This window comes from Podarcis tiliguerta (assembly GCF_965153285.1).
Source record: "Podarcis tiliguerta genome assembly, chromosome: 10".
Taxonomy (NCBI): Eukaryota; Metazoa; Chordata; class Lepidosauria; order Squamata; family Lacertidae; genus Podarcis; species Podarcis tiliguerta.
This window is the reverse complement of record NC_139543.1, coordinates 10,641,086-10,656,821: the sequence shown is the minus strand read 5'-3', so window position 1 is coordinate 10,656,821 and position 15,736 is coordinate 10,641,086. Positions and strand designations below refer to the sequence as shown.

The 15,736-nt window shown below is 45.5% G+C and overlaps 1 protein-coding gene and 1 long non-coding RNA gene across 2 annotated transcripts in view; both read left to right on the top strand.

The window, feature by feature from the left end:
* Positions 1-15,736, top strand: part of LOC310658326 — a 116,952-nt gene that overhangs the window by 88,448 nt on the left and 12,768 nt on the right. The gene's annotated exons all lie outside the window — the stretch shown is intronic.
* The window catches only part of CERK (ceramide kinase), a 46,163-nt gene that overhangs the window by 22,788 nt on the left and 7,639 nt on the right, over positions 1-15,736 (top strand). Inside the window, exons 6-10 of the mRNA XM_083399808.1 lie at positions 1,751-1,896; positions 9,612-9,686; positions 10,618-10,770; positions 11,280-11,385; positions 14,349-14,419. Of these exons, the coding sequence (XP_083255934.1) occupies positions 1,751-1,896; positions 9,612-9,686; positions 10,618-10,770; positions 11,280-11,385; positions 14,349-14,419 (551 nt within the window). The remainder of the gene's footprint in view (positions 1-1,750; positions 1,897-9,611; positions 9,687-10,617; positions 10,771-11,279; positions 11,386-14,348; positions 14,420-15,736) is intronic.

Genomic DNA, 15,736 nt, shown 5'->3' with positions numbered 1-15,736 from the left:
ACCAGCGTTCTATACCAATCCCGCATCATTTCCGCTTGCTGTCTTTGTCCCTTTGGTCTCACGAACGTAAGAGAGAGCTTTGGATAGGAGGTGTTAACTTTGAGCAGCGGATGCTCACGATAATGCAGTTGCGGTAGGGGGGGAAATGTGTTTCAATTTGCCTTTTCAAATATAGGCAGATATCTCACAGCAGATGATGAGGCAGCAAATGCAGAGCTAGATGAGATGATGGCTTTCCTGTTATCCAAATGTGACATGTAGAGCTTTCTGTCTGTCTCTGCGACATGTCACAGCCAGCTATTGAACTGTAGGAGAATTCAGCCGCCTCTAACGAATTAACTCTCGTTTCTGCTGTGCGTTTAAACATCACATGAAGATGGAACAACCTGGCAGCTCAGCATCCCTTGAAAACTTTCCCAAATGAAGATTTCCCCCATTGCAGAAAGCCGGTACAGTGGTGCCTTGGTTCTCAATCCATTCCAGAAATCTGTTCCATAACCAAAGCGTTCCAAAACCAAGGCACGCTATCCCATAGAAAGTAATCCAGAACAGATTAATTCATTCCAGACTTTTAAAAACAACCTCTAAAACAGCAATTTAACACGAATTTTACTATCTAATGAGACCATTGATCCACAAAATGAAAGCAATAATCAATGTACTGTACTATAAAATAAATAAGACAGTATTGTAGATGATTTTTAAAAATTAATTCTTACCTGCACTGATGATAGTCATTGTTTGGATGGGGGGCATTTATCCATTTCTGCAGTCACACAATCAGTAGCTGAACCCAGTAGCTGAACTGGGTTCCACACAGTCACAAAAACAAATTAACCGAAAAAGCCTCAAAAACAAAAACGCAAAATAAATGGCAAAAACAAAAGCGCCAAACTTCATCCATTCTGTAAGTCCGTTTGACTTCCGAAATATTCAAAAACCACTGTGCAGCTTCTGATTGGTGCAGGCGCCCCGGAAACAATGGCCGACAGCTGCATCAGATGTTCTGCTTCTGAAAAATGTTCGAAAACCGGAACATTTACTTTCGGGTTTTTGGCGTTTGGGAACCAAGGCATTTGAGAACCAAGGCGTTTGAGAACCAAGGTACCGCTGTATCTTGCAGTACCAACTGGTGAGGAATTTGATTGGAAATATTTGCAGGATTAGTCCCTTCCAGTGTGGCTGGGTTATTTAAATGATCTCCCAGACATTTGTACACCTGGGGGATCGCTGAAAGGACCATTCAGTCGCTCATGAACTCTTGCTGTCCATGGTAAAATCTCCAGAACAGCAGCCCAGCTGTAAGATGATAAGAAGCAGTGGTTTATGTAGGGATTATGAATGATAACTCATTAGGTGAAATATCTGTACGTTGGAAGAGGAACAGTATTCCATGTTGATGTCTGCCTTGTGTTTACTGTTTTGTTTTCAACCGATGTCTGTGAGAACTCGCAAAGGAACAGCATAAACTAGAGGAGAATTATTTTACAATTAGCCCCAACTCTGCCCCCTCCCCCTCTAAAACAGGTTTACAACTGTTCTGTGATCTGAAATTACATTTTGAACGGATTAATTCAAGACACACAGTAAACCAGCCTGAAGAACTTGATAAGGGAGGTTTTTCTTTTTTTTCTTTTTCTTTCTTCCTTGATAAAGCGAACCATATCTATTGTGTCGGGAGTGTTTGACATATTTGTTGATTCCTTCGTTTGCTGTGAGTGTGCATTTTAATTTGTGTATTTTCCGGCAGTGTTGTTTGTGTTGGTGGGGACGGCATGTTCAATGAAGTGATGCATGGTTTGATTGGAAGGACGCAGAAGGATTCTGGCATAGATCAAAATAACCCCAAAGCACCATTAGTCCAGTGCAATATCAGGATTGGCATAATCCCGGCTGGTAAGAATCACAAAACGGCTCACTTTCGCCATACGTCATTATATTGCGGTTATGATTTATTACATGTTTCATCAGCCTCCAGGTTGTGCGGCAAGGAACCTAGCCTAGAAACACAACATGGGCAGAAACTGGCTGCTGGTATTTCAACGTTGCCTGTATCTGTGTAAAAAGGAGCACGTGAAGGGAAACGACAGGATCACAACCTGTTGCCAGACCTCCATCACCCCAACCTCTGTGCGTTTAGCCAAACCCATGAATGGCTCTGTTCACAGATAATGGATGGATACATAGAGGTCAGAGACTGGAGCATGCGGATATCTTCCTGCTCATTTCTCTTCTGTGTGATCATTCTACATGGCTGGATGTGCGATCAGCTCTAACTGTTATGGCATACAGTGGTGCCTCGCAAGACGAAATAAATTCGTTCTGCGAGTCTCTTCGTCTAGCATCTAGCAACCCTATTAGCGGATTAGCGCTATTAGCGGTTTAGCGGCTGTTAGCGGCTTAAGGGATTAGCGGATTGGCTGCTAAAAGGCTATTAGCGGTTTAGCGGCTTAGAAAAAGGGGGTGGGGAGCGAAAAAAAATCTCAAGACTCGCAAGACATTTTCGTCTTGCGAAGCAAGCCCATAGGGAAATTCGTCCTGCGAAGCACATTGAAAAACGTCTAGCGGGTTTTCCGTCTTGCGAGGCATTCGTCTTGCGGGGTACCACTGTATTAAGATTTCAAGGAGACAGAGTATGTGAGATAATTGAGCCTTTATTATTATTATTATTATTATTATTATTATTATTATTATTATTATTAAAATTTATATACCGCCCTATACACAGGGGTCTCAGGGCAGTTCACAGAATAAATATAAAAACAACAACCACAAAATACATAATAAAAATAAAAATAACAACCCAATAGCCCCCCACCAAAAAATAATATATATATATATATATTAAGGGCATAAGATAGGACTTGCAGATCAGAAGGTTGGCGGTTTGAATCCCTGTGACGGGGTGAGCTCCCGTTGCTCGGTCCCTGCTCCTGCCCACCTAACACTTCGAAAGCACGTCAAAGTGCAAGTAGATAAATAGGTACCGCTCTGGCGGGAAGGTAAACGGTTTCTGTGCGCTGCTCTGGTTCGCCAGAAGTGGAAGACCCAGAAGCTGTACGCCGGCTCCTTCGGCCAATAAAGCGAGATGAGCACCGCAACCCCAGAGTCAGCCACGAGTGGACCTAATGGTCAGGGGTCCCTTTACCTTTTTAAGATGTAAATCACATCAACCAAAGGCCTGGTTAAAAAGGAACATTTTTGCCTGGTGCCGAGAGGTGTATAATGAAGGCGCCAAGCAGACTTTCCTGGGGAGAGGCTCCACAGATGGGGAGCCACTGCAGAGAAGGCCCCGTTCTCGTGTTGCTACCCAATTATCACCGGCATTCTTCCCCTTTCTCTTGGGCCAGCCAATTTTACCCCAGAAGGACCTTATTTAAAGGAGCCTGGAATCCTATGCTTAGGAACAGCATCTCAGTTTTCCATCGGTGTCCCTCCATAGTTCAGGGAGCTTATAGCAAATAGAACAGCACAGGATTACCACCCTACATTTAATCTACATTGTTTTAGCAAATTTATAGTGTTTGGGCTACGTTTTAGATTTAGATCGTTTTGTCTTTTGTGAAGATTTAACATTGTCTCATTGTTTGTTGTTTGTGGGCTGTTAGTACCCTTGACATGTTTTTTCTGGGACTGTCTATTCCCACCGGAACAAACCCTAGTCCTTTTATTTATATGTAAAGGCAAGCCTTTCAGGTTTGCCTGAATGTGTGTTCCTAGCGAATTCTATTTCGAGAGCTATGGACACGTCAGGATTTAGTCTAAAGAAAGAACACATCTTGGTGGATTTTGCTAGGAATAGTTTGGACCTCACACCTGCCCCATGAGCCCTCAATCTATCGCTTTCCTTTTAAATCGGGAAGTATCCTCCAAACTTGTCTCTTTATTTTTATTTGGTTATGGACATGATTTATACTTCGCCTTTCAACAGCTTCCCAGGGAAACTGACAAAAAGTTTTAAATGGTGCTAAACAAATTAAGACAAAAGCATTAAAACACAGGCAGCAATTGCAGCAGCAGCAGCAGCAATAATAATAATAATAATAATAATAATAATAATAATAATAATAATAATAATATATTTATACCCCGCCCATTTGGCTGGATTTCCCCAGCCGCTCTGGGCAGCTCCCAACAGAATATTAAAAACAAGATAAAACATCAGATATTAAAAACTACCCTAAACAGGGCTGCCTTCAGATGTAAAAGCGAATGCAAAGCGAGAGAAAGGCAACTTTAACACAGAGCAGGGCTCAGCAAACTTTTTCAGCAGGGGCTGGTCCACTGTCCCTCAGACCTTGTGGGGGGCCGGACTATATTTTGAAAAGAAGAAGAAGAACAAATTCCTATGCCCCACAAATAACCCAGACATGCATTTTAAATAAAAGCACACATTCTACTCATGTAAAAACACCAGGCAGGTCCCACAAATAACCCAGAGATGCATTTTAAATAAAAGGACACATTCTACTCGTGTAAAAACACACTGATTCCTGGCCCATCTGCGGGCTGGATTTAGAAGGTGATTGGGCCGGATCCAGCCCCCGGGCTATAGTTTGCCTATCCATGACATAGAAGCCAGGATTTATTATTCTCCTTTATTTTTAAAAGGTCTTCACTTGTGGCACAGATACCTGCCACACCTTAGACACCCAGTGAAGGACCTCTGTTGTAGGTCTTACAAACTATGAAGGGCCTTAAAGCCCCCAAGCAACTTTTGAAGTCGTGAAATGACCTGGGAGCCAGCACAGTTGGCAGAGCACAAGTGTGCCATGATCACAATGCCCGGTCCCAGGGATCACAGCTTCGCGGTTGTGTTTTGGATTAACTGCAGTTTCCGAACCATCTTCAAGGGCAGTCCTTGTAGTGCACTAATGCAGTAGTCCAGCCTTCTCCAAGCCGGTGGCCTCCAGACGTTTCGGAGTCCAGCTACCATCTGCCCCGATGCCCTATGGGCTGAGGAGAGGAGCACTGGTCCCTTGAAGCTGAGGGAATTGGCCTTGCCGTCACTCCTTGTTGCTAGGCGGCAACTTGAGTTACTGCCATGGGCCTTTCCGTGGAAGGAGATTGTGATGGTGGCAGCTGCTACTACCTCTCACCGAAGGGATATCTAACTGAATAGTGCCACTCACAGGGTGTATAATTACTATTCATTTTTTTTATTTTTTTTTTTGTTACGGTAAAATCTGGGTGCGAGGCTGCTCTGCCACCCAGCTCGTCGGACTAAGTCCGCGGGTCCCTGCGGAGGAAAATGAGCTCAGCCGGAGACAGGAGCAAACTGCAGAAGATCCAAGTTTATTGCGCAACAGGTTCAAGGCGAGATTGAACAGCGAGAAAGGGGTGACATGAACTTTTGAAACTTCCTCCATGTCCCAGAATACAGTGCAAAATACATACCAGTTACATCATGAATACATTAAGAAGAGGTTGGGTTACACAGATTACATCATGAATACATTAAGAAGAGGTTGGGTTACACAGAATTAACATATGGAGGAGGGAGGGGGGAATATGCAGAGCTGGAGATATGCGCAGATAAGCACATCCTGAGTACCGGTGATGAGAAGACAATGGTCCATGTATGCATAGTCTGCCACCTGGCATTGCCCGGAGGAAAGGCTTGGCAGAGTGATTTGACAGGATTAGGGTCTTGACACCTTGCTTGAGGGATTATGGAGGACAGGGGAGGTGTCATGGCCCCTTCCGTATCATTTTAAAAAGCTCAATGGTGAACAGTGGCTCACCAGAAAACCGATGTACCTTTGGCACGTAAATTAATTGTCAGTTTAAGCAGGGCTTGTCACATGCCAGGACAAAACTCAGAAACCTGTTTTTCACTAGCAGGGTTTCTGTCACGGTCATCTTATTTAATTAGTTAATTTTTTAAATAGCATTCCTCACCTGCCCTTCACCCAGGGCGGGTTGCAGGAATAATAATAATAATATTCAGTGGGAAGCCACGCAGAGTGGCTTCTAACTGAATATTTAAAAAAATACAGCATCAGACATTAAAAACTTCCCTAAACAAAGCCGCCTTCAGTTGTCTTTTACAAGTAAAATAGTTGTTTATTGCCTTGACATCTGCTGGGAGGGTGTTCCACAGAGCAGGCACCACTACCGAGAAGGCCCTCTGCCTGGTTCCCTGTAACCTCACTTCTTGCAGCAAGGGAACTGCCAGAAGGCCCTCACCACTGGACCTCAGTGTCCAGGCTGAACGATGGGGGTGGAGACGCTCCTTCAGGTATACAGGACAGAGGCTGTTTAGGGCTTTAAAGGTCAGCACCAACACTTTGAATTGTGCTCGGAAACGTACTGGGAGCCAATGAAGATCTTTCGGGACCAGTGTTATTGGTCTTGGAGGCCACTCCCAGTCACCAATCTAGTTGCCGCATTCTGGATTAATTTCAGTTTCCGGGTCACCTTCAAAGGTAGCCCCACATAGAGCGCGTTGCAGTAGTCCAAGCAGGATGCATGCACCACTCTGGCAAGACAGTCTGCGGGTAGGTAGGATCTTAACCTGCATACCAGGAATAGAATATACAGTGATAAAAACATTTATATGAGAGAAAAAACACCCCAAGTAAAGCACACAGAACACAGAACAATATAAATTCAGCAAAACATATTTTGTTTTGTCCTACAAAACAAAATGCCTTAACCATCAAAGGCCGGGGGTGTCTTTTTGGCATGCAGCAGACACTATAGAACAAATATGCCAGTCGTACCTCTATGAGGAGGGACGTCCCGGCCACCATTCCCCACATTTTTTTGGGGGGGGGGTTCCTTCCTTATATCAGTCGGCTTTCCAGTGAGGAGGGTCTCAAAAAGGAATAACTTCTCTAGTCCCCATACACCCAGGATGAGAAGGTAGGGCTTCTAAGCTAACAAGGCTGTTATTAGTTTTACATTATTTTATCCTGTTTGCACTAAGTTACATTCTGAATTTCAGTCTCGTTTCCAGAACGACTCTTTCCCCAATGGATTGATTTCCTTATGTTCTGCCTTAAAAACACACTTTGGTTGCTTGGACGTCCTATTACGATTTTCAGCTTTTATTAGACGGAGAGAAGTGCCGCAATCAAAAATTGAACCCAAATGAATCAGGGGTTTTTGGGTGGGCTTTCGGAGTCAAAATGTATCTCCCCGGGTCAGAAATATCTGCTTGATATTACCTTTGCTTTCGGACTCAGAATGTCGTGGATGTATCTCCCCGGGTCAGAAATGTCTGCTTGATATAACCTTGATGTTTATTAACTTGCAGAGATTTCGTTCGTATGAATTTACTGGCCTGCCCGGTAAAGGGCAGCTCAAACTGTTCCTGTCTTTTCCCTCTGTTTAGCTGCCTTCATTCCACCCACCTGCCTGACAAATCAAAATTTTGCTTAAGCACGCACTAAGCCTAATTCTTTTGTTCTGCCCTGGACAAACAGCGTCAGCTTGACAAAAGGATTTCCACCGCAGCTCTTTAACAACAGATCAATCTCCCTCTACACCTCTCTCGAAACATTGCGTTGACCCTCCTGCCTGAGTTATCAAGGAGAAAGCAAACACCACGACTTTGTCCTGTCAAACTGCATAAAACGGTTAGCGAGAGAGGCGAGGGAAGGAAATGTCTCTCCTGTCTGCTGGATGGAAAGGAAGAAAATTCTACATTCGGCTGTCCCAGGGCCATTACCATGCCCTAAGCAATTCCATCCTGTTTCGTCACATTTTGGATATTCAGCATATGTCGACATTCGCATGTGGAAGCAGACAGCCCCAAGAGGGGAAAATCCAAAGTGTCTGACAGTTCAGATAGTTGCTAGCGAACGTTGACATGTCACCTAAATGGAGCAGTCAGCTTTCCTTAGTATATGTCCGAGAAGCGGGGGGGATATATGTCTGTTTTCAGGAATTCCAGGGCTCAGTTCTTGGACCTGTGCTATTTAACAGGTTTATAAATGACCTGGATTCAGACGTAGAAAGGATGCTGCAGACTTGTGGATGACTTGAATCTGAGACCGATCGCAAACACCATAGAAAACAGGTTCGAATCTAGGCAGACCAACAAGGTGAACATCAACGTACACAGATGTATCGAACTTCATTGCAAAGCTGAGCAGAAACAAAAGATGGAGGAGGCCTGGCTCGTGTGAAAAGGATCCAGGGGTCTTGACTGGCTGCAAAACTGAACACGAGCCAGCAGTCTGATGCATCTGCTAAAAAAGCGAATGTGATATTAGGTAAAGGTAAAGGGACCCCTGACCATTAGGTCCAGTTGTGACCGACTCTGGGGTTGCAGCGCTCATCTCGCTTTATTGGCCGAGGGAGCCGGCGTACAGCTTCCGGGTCATGTGGCCAGCATGACTAAGCCGCTTCTGGTGAACCAGAGCAGCACATGGAAACACCGTTTACCTTCCCGCCGGAGCAGTACCTATTTATCTACTTGCACTTTGAGGTGCTTTCAAACTGCTAGGTGGGCAGGAGCAGGGACCGAGCAATGGGAGCTCACCCCGTCACGGGGATTCGAACCGCCAACCTTCTGATCAGCAAGTCCTAGGCTCTGTGGTTTAACCCACAGCGCCACCGGCTGCATTAAAAGAAACATCATCATGGGAAGTAATACTTTCAGTCTATTCTGTGCTGGTCAAGACTTATCTGGAATGTCACTCCCAGTTCCAGCACATTTTAAGCATTCAGTATTTCTGTCATTCATTTTTATCTGTGTACTGCCGTGCAAGACTCACGTAAATAAGTATCGAGAGACAGTGTGAAGTAGTGGTTAGAGCGTTGGCCTAGGATCTAGGAGACCAGAATTCAGATACCCCAGTCAGCCACGAAGCTCACCGGATTACCTATTTATTTCAACAATTTGTAAACCACTTGATCCCAGTCATCTCTAAGCAGCGTACAAGAGATCCAACGCAGTAAGACTAAAAAATGCGTTACAACTGTAAAATCACAAAGTTCAATTAAAAAGCCTGCAAGCTGGTTGTGTAGATAATTTGGGAGGAGGAAAATCATGCAGACTACCTTGAGCTCCTCAGAGGAAAGATGGCGGGGGAATGTAAAATTTATTAATTAGTTAATACTTTTCTTTTTTTAAAAAAGCAAGGCTTTTGCAGGAGAACGTCCAAAAGGAATCTGCCTTAAGTCACTGTACATTGTACAGATTTGGATTCACACAATGGGTTTCGAAGATCCCTGTCAATAAGTTAGAATCACCGGACTGGAAATGAGTAAAGATGCTCAGCAGAAAAGCTCAGAAAGGTTACTGGGCTGCAAAAAGAGTTGCTCACCTGCTTACAGTGCTCACTCATAGCCTAAGAGGAAGAGAAGGCTTCAAAATATCTTCCTGCCTGATCGCCCAGAGCACCACAGGCAGCTAAGCAAAACTATTTACCACCCTAAGGTAGTTCCTTCCTCTCTCTCATCCTCTGACTCACTCCTACAAAGCACACAGCGCAAGTAGACAGCACAGAACCTTGGCGCTTCAAGATTGCCCAGCTCTAGATAACTCAAGCAAGTGAGCCAGTTCATAGGGACAAGAGATGATCGTGGGTTTGGGGGTAGGGGAAAGCAGTGGCTGTTTTCTTTATGTGTCTTCACCGTGCTGTAAAATCCTTTTCCAGGTTCAACGGACTGTGTTTGCTATTCAACGGTTGGCATCAATGACCCAGTAACTTCAGCCTTGCATATCATTGTGGGTAAGTCCCCGCCTATGGATTTTGTGCCCTGGGTGGCGTTTCCAGGGGAATGTCCACCAATTTTACACTGTTTCTGTATTTTCCGGTCATGTGTTTCCCTCTCCCAGACTGGGTACACACCAGAGACCATTCCACTGGTGGCGTGATGGCACGAATACGTGTTATGTAATATTGCTCTGTCAGACAGTCACAGAGAAGCATTCTTCATAAAATGTACAATTATTAGTTAACGCTGCTTCTGGCACCTGAATTCTGTGGAGTGTCCTGCCTTAATATGTCGGTCAATGTAGAAACTTTTTCGGCATAGCTGTTAGCTATAATTTTAACTTTCCCGTGCCTGATGTTCACATGGCGACAAGTGATTGGCAGGCTGAGTGTGGTTTGCCCCCAAATGGCCGAATTAGTTCCCCTGAGCAGTTGTTGTTCTCCACCACTCTCACAGACCCAAAGTGTCATGCAGCACTCTCTTTATCTCTCAGTTCAGTTCTGGATTTGGGGATGCGAATAGCGCTGTGGTCTAAACCACTGAGCCTCTTGGGCTTGCCAATTGCAAGGTCGGCGGTTCGAATCCTGTAAACTCCCTTTGCTCTGTCCCAGCTCCTGCCAACCTAGCAGTTTGAAAGCATACCAGCGCAAGTAAATAAATAGGTACCGCAGTGGCGGGAAGGTAAAGGGCGTTTCCGTGCGCTCTGGCTTCCGTCATGGTGCTCCATGCACCAGAAGCGGTTTAGTCCTGATGGCCACATGACCCAGAAAATTGGGCTGTAGACCGGCTCCCTCAGCCTGAAAGCAAGATGAGCACCACAACCCCATAGTCAAATTTGACTGGACTTAACCGTCCAGGGGTCTTTTACCTTTTGCCTCAATGCTGGACTTTCAGACTGATGCAATTGCAGCCTCCCTTATAATCTGAATTGTCTCTTGTCAACAGGAGACACTCAGCCTCTCGATGTCTCTTCAGTGCATCACCACGACACGTTACTGAAATACTTTGTCTCCCTCTTGGGGTATGGTTTTTACGGCGATATATTGAAAGACAGCGAGGGGAAACGCTGGATGGGACCCGTCAGATACGACCTCTCAGGTAACCTTTCGTATTTCGTCCTTCTGTATGAACCTGCAGAGAACCAAGTTGCCAATAAAACCAGTATTTTTCTCTAAGGACAACCATTACTGAGCCAGCCTTGCTATAAAAAGGCCGTGAATGTTACCAGCCTGCAAAAATGTTTACGGGCTTCCTGAGGGCTGGCAAAGGAAAGGCAGAGGGGTTCATCCGTCTGTTAGCAGCCCACTTATGGGCACAGGGGCTCCCACCACACAGGAGACAGAAGGCGCCAGACCCTTCCTCTGCCAACCTCTGCATGCGGTGCCATCTCCTCCTGAAGCTGGCAGGCTAATGCTTAAATATACAACTGCATATGAGCCAAACGGTGGGAGAAGGAAGCAACAAGCTTGGGATGTCAAAAAAATCAATAAGAAGATGGCTGAGCGAGTGTCTCCGTGCACTTCTGCAAGAGAATTAGCAGAATGGACAGAAATAATTTGTGTTGGTTTATAAGACATCGTCGTTTCTTAATTCTCCTCACCCCCCAGGTTTCAAGACCTTTCTCTCTCATCATTACTACGAGGGAACAATATCCCTTCTACCAGCATCACACGCCGTGGGGTCTCCAAGAGATAAGAAGCACTGCAGAAGTGGGTAGGCTAAACTATATTGCATTCGGGTGTTGTTGTTTTTAGCACATCTGGCTCCCAGGTCACTGCACTGAGTTGTCAGGATGCTCCCAGCGGCTCCCAGCTGGTTGCCCAAGAAAGTACAGTGGTACCTTGGTTCTCAAACTTCATCCGTTCCGGAAGTCTGTTCCAAAATCAAAGCATTCCAAAACCAAGGCGCACTTTGCCATAGGAAGTAATGCAAAATGGGTTAATCTGTTAAAAACAAGCCCCAAAACAGCAATTTAACATGAATTTTACTATCTTAACAAGACCATTGATCCATAGAATTAAAGCAATAAACAATATACCTCAGTCACGCAATCAATCAGTCAGTAGCTGAACTGGGTTCCACACAGTCAGAAAAACAAAAACGCAAAATAAATAGCAAAAACAGACAGATCTCAGCGTAACACTCAAAACGGAAGTGTGGCACTCAAATCGGAAGTGTAACTTTCAAAACGGAGCACGTTTGGCTTCTGAAAGAAGTTCACAAACTGGAACACTTACTTCCAAGTTTGCAGTGTTTGGGTTCCAAGTTGCTTGAGAACCAAGGCGTTTGAGAACCAAGGTACCACTGTATAAAGACAAGGGAAGGTTTCTTACCAACCTTTTTAATTTCATTCTTTACAGAGAGAGGCTACAGAACCCAGCCTCTTGGATAATGATGTTGTCCCGAGTGAATCTCCACCCCCCTTCTCTCCCACTTCCTCATTCATCACTTCTACGAGTGCTGCTACGTGCCCTCTGTCTCTATGCTCTTTGCTCTCCTACTTTTAAGGCTTGCCGGGTTCTGGGAGATGGTGGGTCTGGAATGTTTTCTAATGGCACTGTGTCAGCTGGGTGTTGTTCTGGCTCACCCATGATTTCCCAGCTTTCCCCCTCATCTGCCTCTGAGCTGCGACCTCCCTCCAACCCGTGATTGCATGCGCAACGTTGATGCTCACACCAGCTAGAGCAGAAGGTGGAGGGAAGAAAATATGTCCTTTTCTTATGCCTGCTCCTGCAGCAAAGATGCCTGGGATCATTGCTGCCACATGATGGTAGCAGAGCTCGATCAGGATCCTGAAGATCTCTTGCCACCCCAGCTCCACCTTTTCTCATCGAAACCCCCTGTTGGGAGGTGTTTTATTTTTGCAGGCTACTGCTGGCAGTAGCCCCTGCCCACAGTAGCAGCAGGGACATTGGGGTGCTCCACACTAGCGGACATCAGGCATGGTTGGGACACCCTGAGGTCATCCAATTGCCCCTCTAGCACAGGGGTCAGCAAGGTTTACCAGCCATGGGCCGCATCACTCCCACGGAGATTGTACGTGGGCCGGACTGGCGCAGCACAACACCGAAAATGGTCCCTGCGCAGAAGCGATTTTCGGCGTCTGGACATACGCAGATGCGATTTCCGGTATCTGCGCGTGCACAGATGTGAAAACACCCGAGAAGGCCACTTCCTTCCCAAGACACCGGGGCGTCTCTCCGGTGTTCACTCTCTGGCTGTAAATCTTCCTCAGCCCAGAGAGACCAGTGATAAGCGACCCCTCCCTCCTGAGAGGAGCACGCCCGTCTTCTGACATCTCATTGCAGAAGAAAAAGACAATCAGTAGCTATAAACTACTTTATTTACAGTCCTTATATACAGAGAACCCACCAGCATGTCTGCTCTCTCTCAGCAGCAGTACAGAAACAACATCTCACACAGAAAGTAACTTCTCTAGCCAGCGTGAGAGAACCAGTGTGATGTAGTGGTTAAGAGCAGTGGACTCGTAATCTGGTGAACCGGGTTTGATTCCCCGCTCCTCCACATGCAGCTGCTGGGGGACCTTGGGCCACTCACACTTCTCTGAAGTCTCTCAGCCCCACTCACCTCACAGAGTGTTTGTTGTGGAGGAGGAAGGGAAAGGAGAATGTTAGCCGCTTTGAGACTCCTTAGGGGAGTGATAAAGCGGGATATCAAATCCAATCCAAACCAAACTATCAGTACCCGACAGTACTGAGACTTCCTGTCTCACGCTCTCAGACACTCACATGATACAAACAACCATAGTGCTGCTTGCTGAGCAGCTGGTGAGATAAAAATCCTAACAGTGATTTCCGGCGCTGCTTAGCGAGTCCCTGCGCTGTGCTGTGCCGGTTTAGCCCAGCACGCAGGGGACTCACCGAGTGGGTAACTCAATCCAGGGACGGCTCGTAGGCCTGTAAAACGGTCTTTGTGGGCCGCATCTGGCCCATAGGCCGCACGTTGCTGACTCCTGCTCTAGCGCAACCGATCGTTTTCTGTGTCGGTTCACTGTGAAAGTCAACAAGAAAAAAGCAGTAACAAGAGTCAACAGCTTTCTGTAACTCTTCAGAACCTGCAATGCTTTGGCTGCCAATTATTTCGGGGTTTTTTTGTTTTTTGTTTAAAGAACCATTAAGAAAAAAGATAGGCATCCATTATAACACTGCAGGGCTTCAGCTAGAAATTTTGAAGCACGTGACAACTACAGTGGTACCTTGGGTTAAGAACTTAATTCGTTCTGGAGGTCCGTTCTTAACCTGAAACTGTTCTTAACTTTAGCTAATGGGGCCTCCTGCTGCCGCCACACAATTTCTGTTCTCATCCTGAATCCAAGTTCTTAGCCTGAGGTACTGTTTCTGGGTTAGCAGAGTCTGTAACCTGAAGCGTCTGTAACCCGAGGTACCACTGTATTCGAAAGAGAGGCAATAAGTTTCATTGTTTGCCTCCAAACAAAATCTCATATATTTGGAAAACGTGGCTTCAGAACTCAAGATGGCTCTGGTTATTCCCAAAGGCTGCTCCAGAGGTTAGCTTGCTTCTCATTTAAATGACATATAAAATGTTGCTTACAACACAGCCTGACATACTGCAGACAATCTGGCTAAACGGATGAAACATTAATGCCCGGTTCAGACTTCAGAGGGGAAAAAACGAGGCTCACTCTTCTTCTCCAGGTGCCACATTTGCAAGCAGAGTAAACAACAGCTGGAGATAGAGCAGAAGAAGAATGGGGGAGAGATTAAAGGTAATTTTATACTATATGGAAGACCAGACCCGCATGGTTAGCAGATTTGTTCATTTGGCCTCTTAATGCACCGGGTGATGTAGCAACAAATGCAAGGGCAAATTTGGATGACTAGAGAAAATGAATTAAACCAGAAGCCCAGAAGGGACTCACATGGGTTTCAGACCAGGTAAGCTGTCTTCAAAATGATGCTTTTTTGCTTGTCATCATTTATGGATCGTTCGGTATGAATGATGAGGGTTGTGATGGAAGCTACAGGCCCCTGCAAGCGAAATCTGCATTTCATATGAGAGTGCTTTTCTTTCTTTCTGTTTGCACATCTCCACTGAAGTGTCCAATTTAGAATGGGTTGGACTTGCTTCTGAGCAGACATACCTAGGACGCGAGTTGTAGTTGTTTGAACATAGTTCCTATTGAAATCAAGGACGGAAGTCATGGCTAACTTGCTCCATTGGTTTTTATAGGACCAAATTGCAGATTACTTTTATTATTATTTATACCCCGCCCTTCCCGGTTCAAAAACAGGGCTCAGGGCGGATTACAACAAATTTAAAACACTTTAAAAAACTTAATTATAAAAGCAGCATAAAATATAGTATAAAAACATGAATAACAATAAAATTCAAAAATCAATTAGATAATCCCCAAGGCTAGCTGGCTGAATTGGTCCTACTTGGGCCAGCGAGGAGGCCAGGGGAGAATTAGCTGTGGGGTCTCAGAGCGGGTGATCTTCATAAAAGGGGAGGGGGAAGGATGATTGATTGATTGATTGATTGATTGATTGAATTTATATACTGCCCTATACCCAGAGGTCTCAGGGCAGTTCACAGATAAGATCAACAGAAAAACCACAATATATATAATCAAAATAAAAACAACAACCCAGTAACACACACCCAAAATAGAGCCACATTTCTAAAAGGGCATAGGATGTCAATCAGATCAACCAAAGGCACGCTTAAAAAGGAACGTTTTTGCCTGGTGCCGAAAGGTGTCTAATGAAGGCGCCAGGTGAACTTCCTTGGGGAGAGCATTCCACAGATGGGGAGCCACTGCAGAGAAGGCCCTGTTCTCGTGGTGCCACCCTCCGAACCTCTATAGGAGGGGGACACGAAGGAGGGCCTCAGAAGATGATCTCAGGGTCCGGGTAGGTTCATATGGAAAGAGGCAGTCCTTTAGGTATTGCGATCCTGAGCTGTTTAAGGCTTTATAAGTCAAAACCAGCACTTTGAATTGGGCCCGGAAACTAATTGGTAGCCAGTGCAGTCGGACCAGGATCAGTATAATAGGCTCAAACCATCTTGCTCCAGTGAGCAC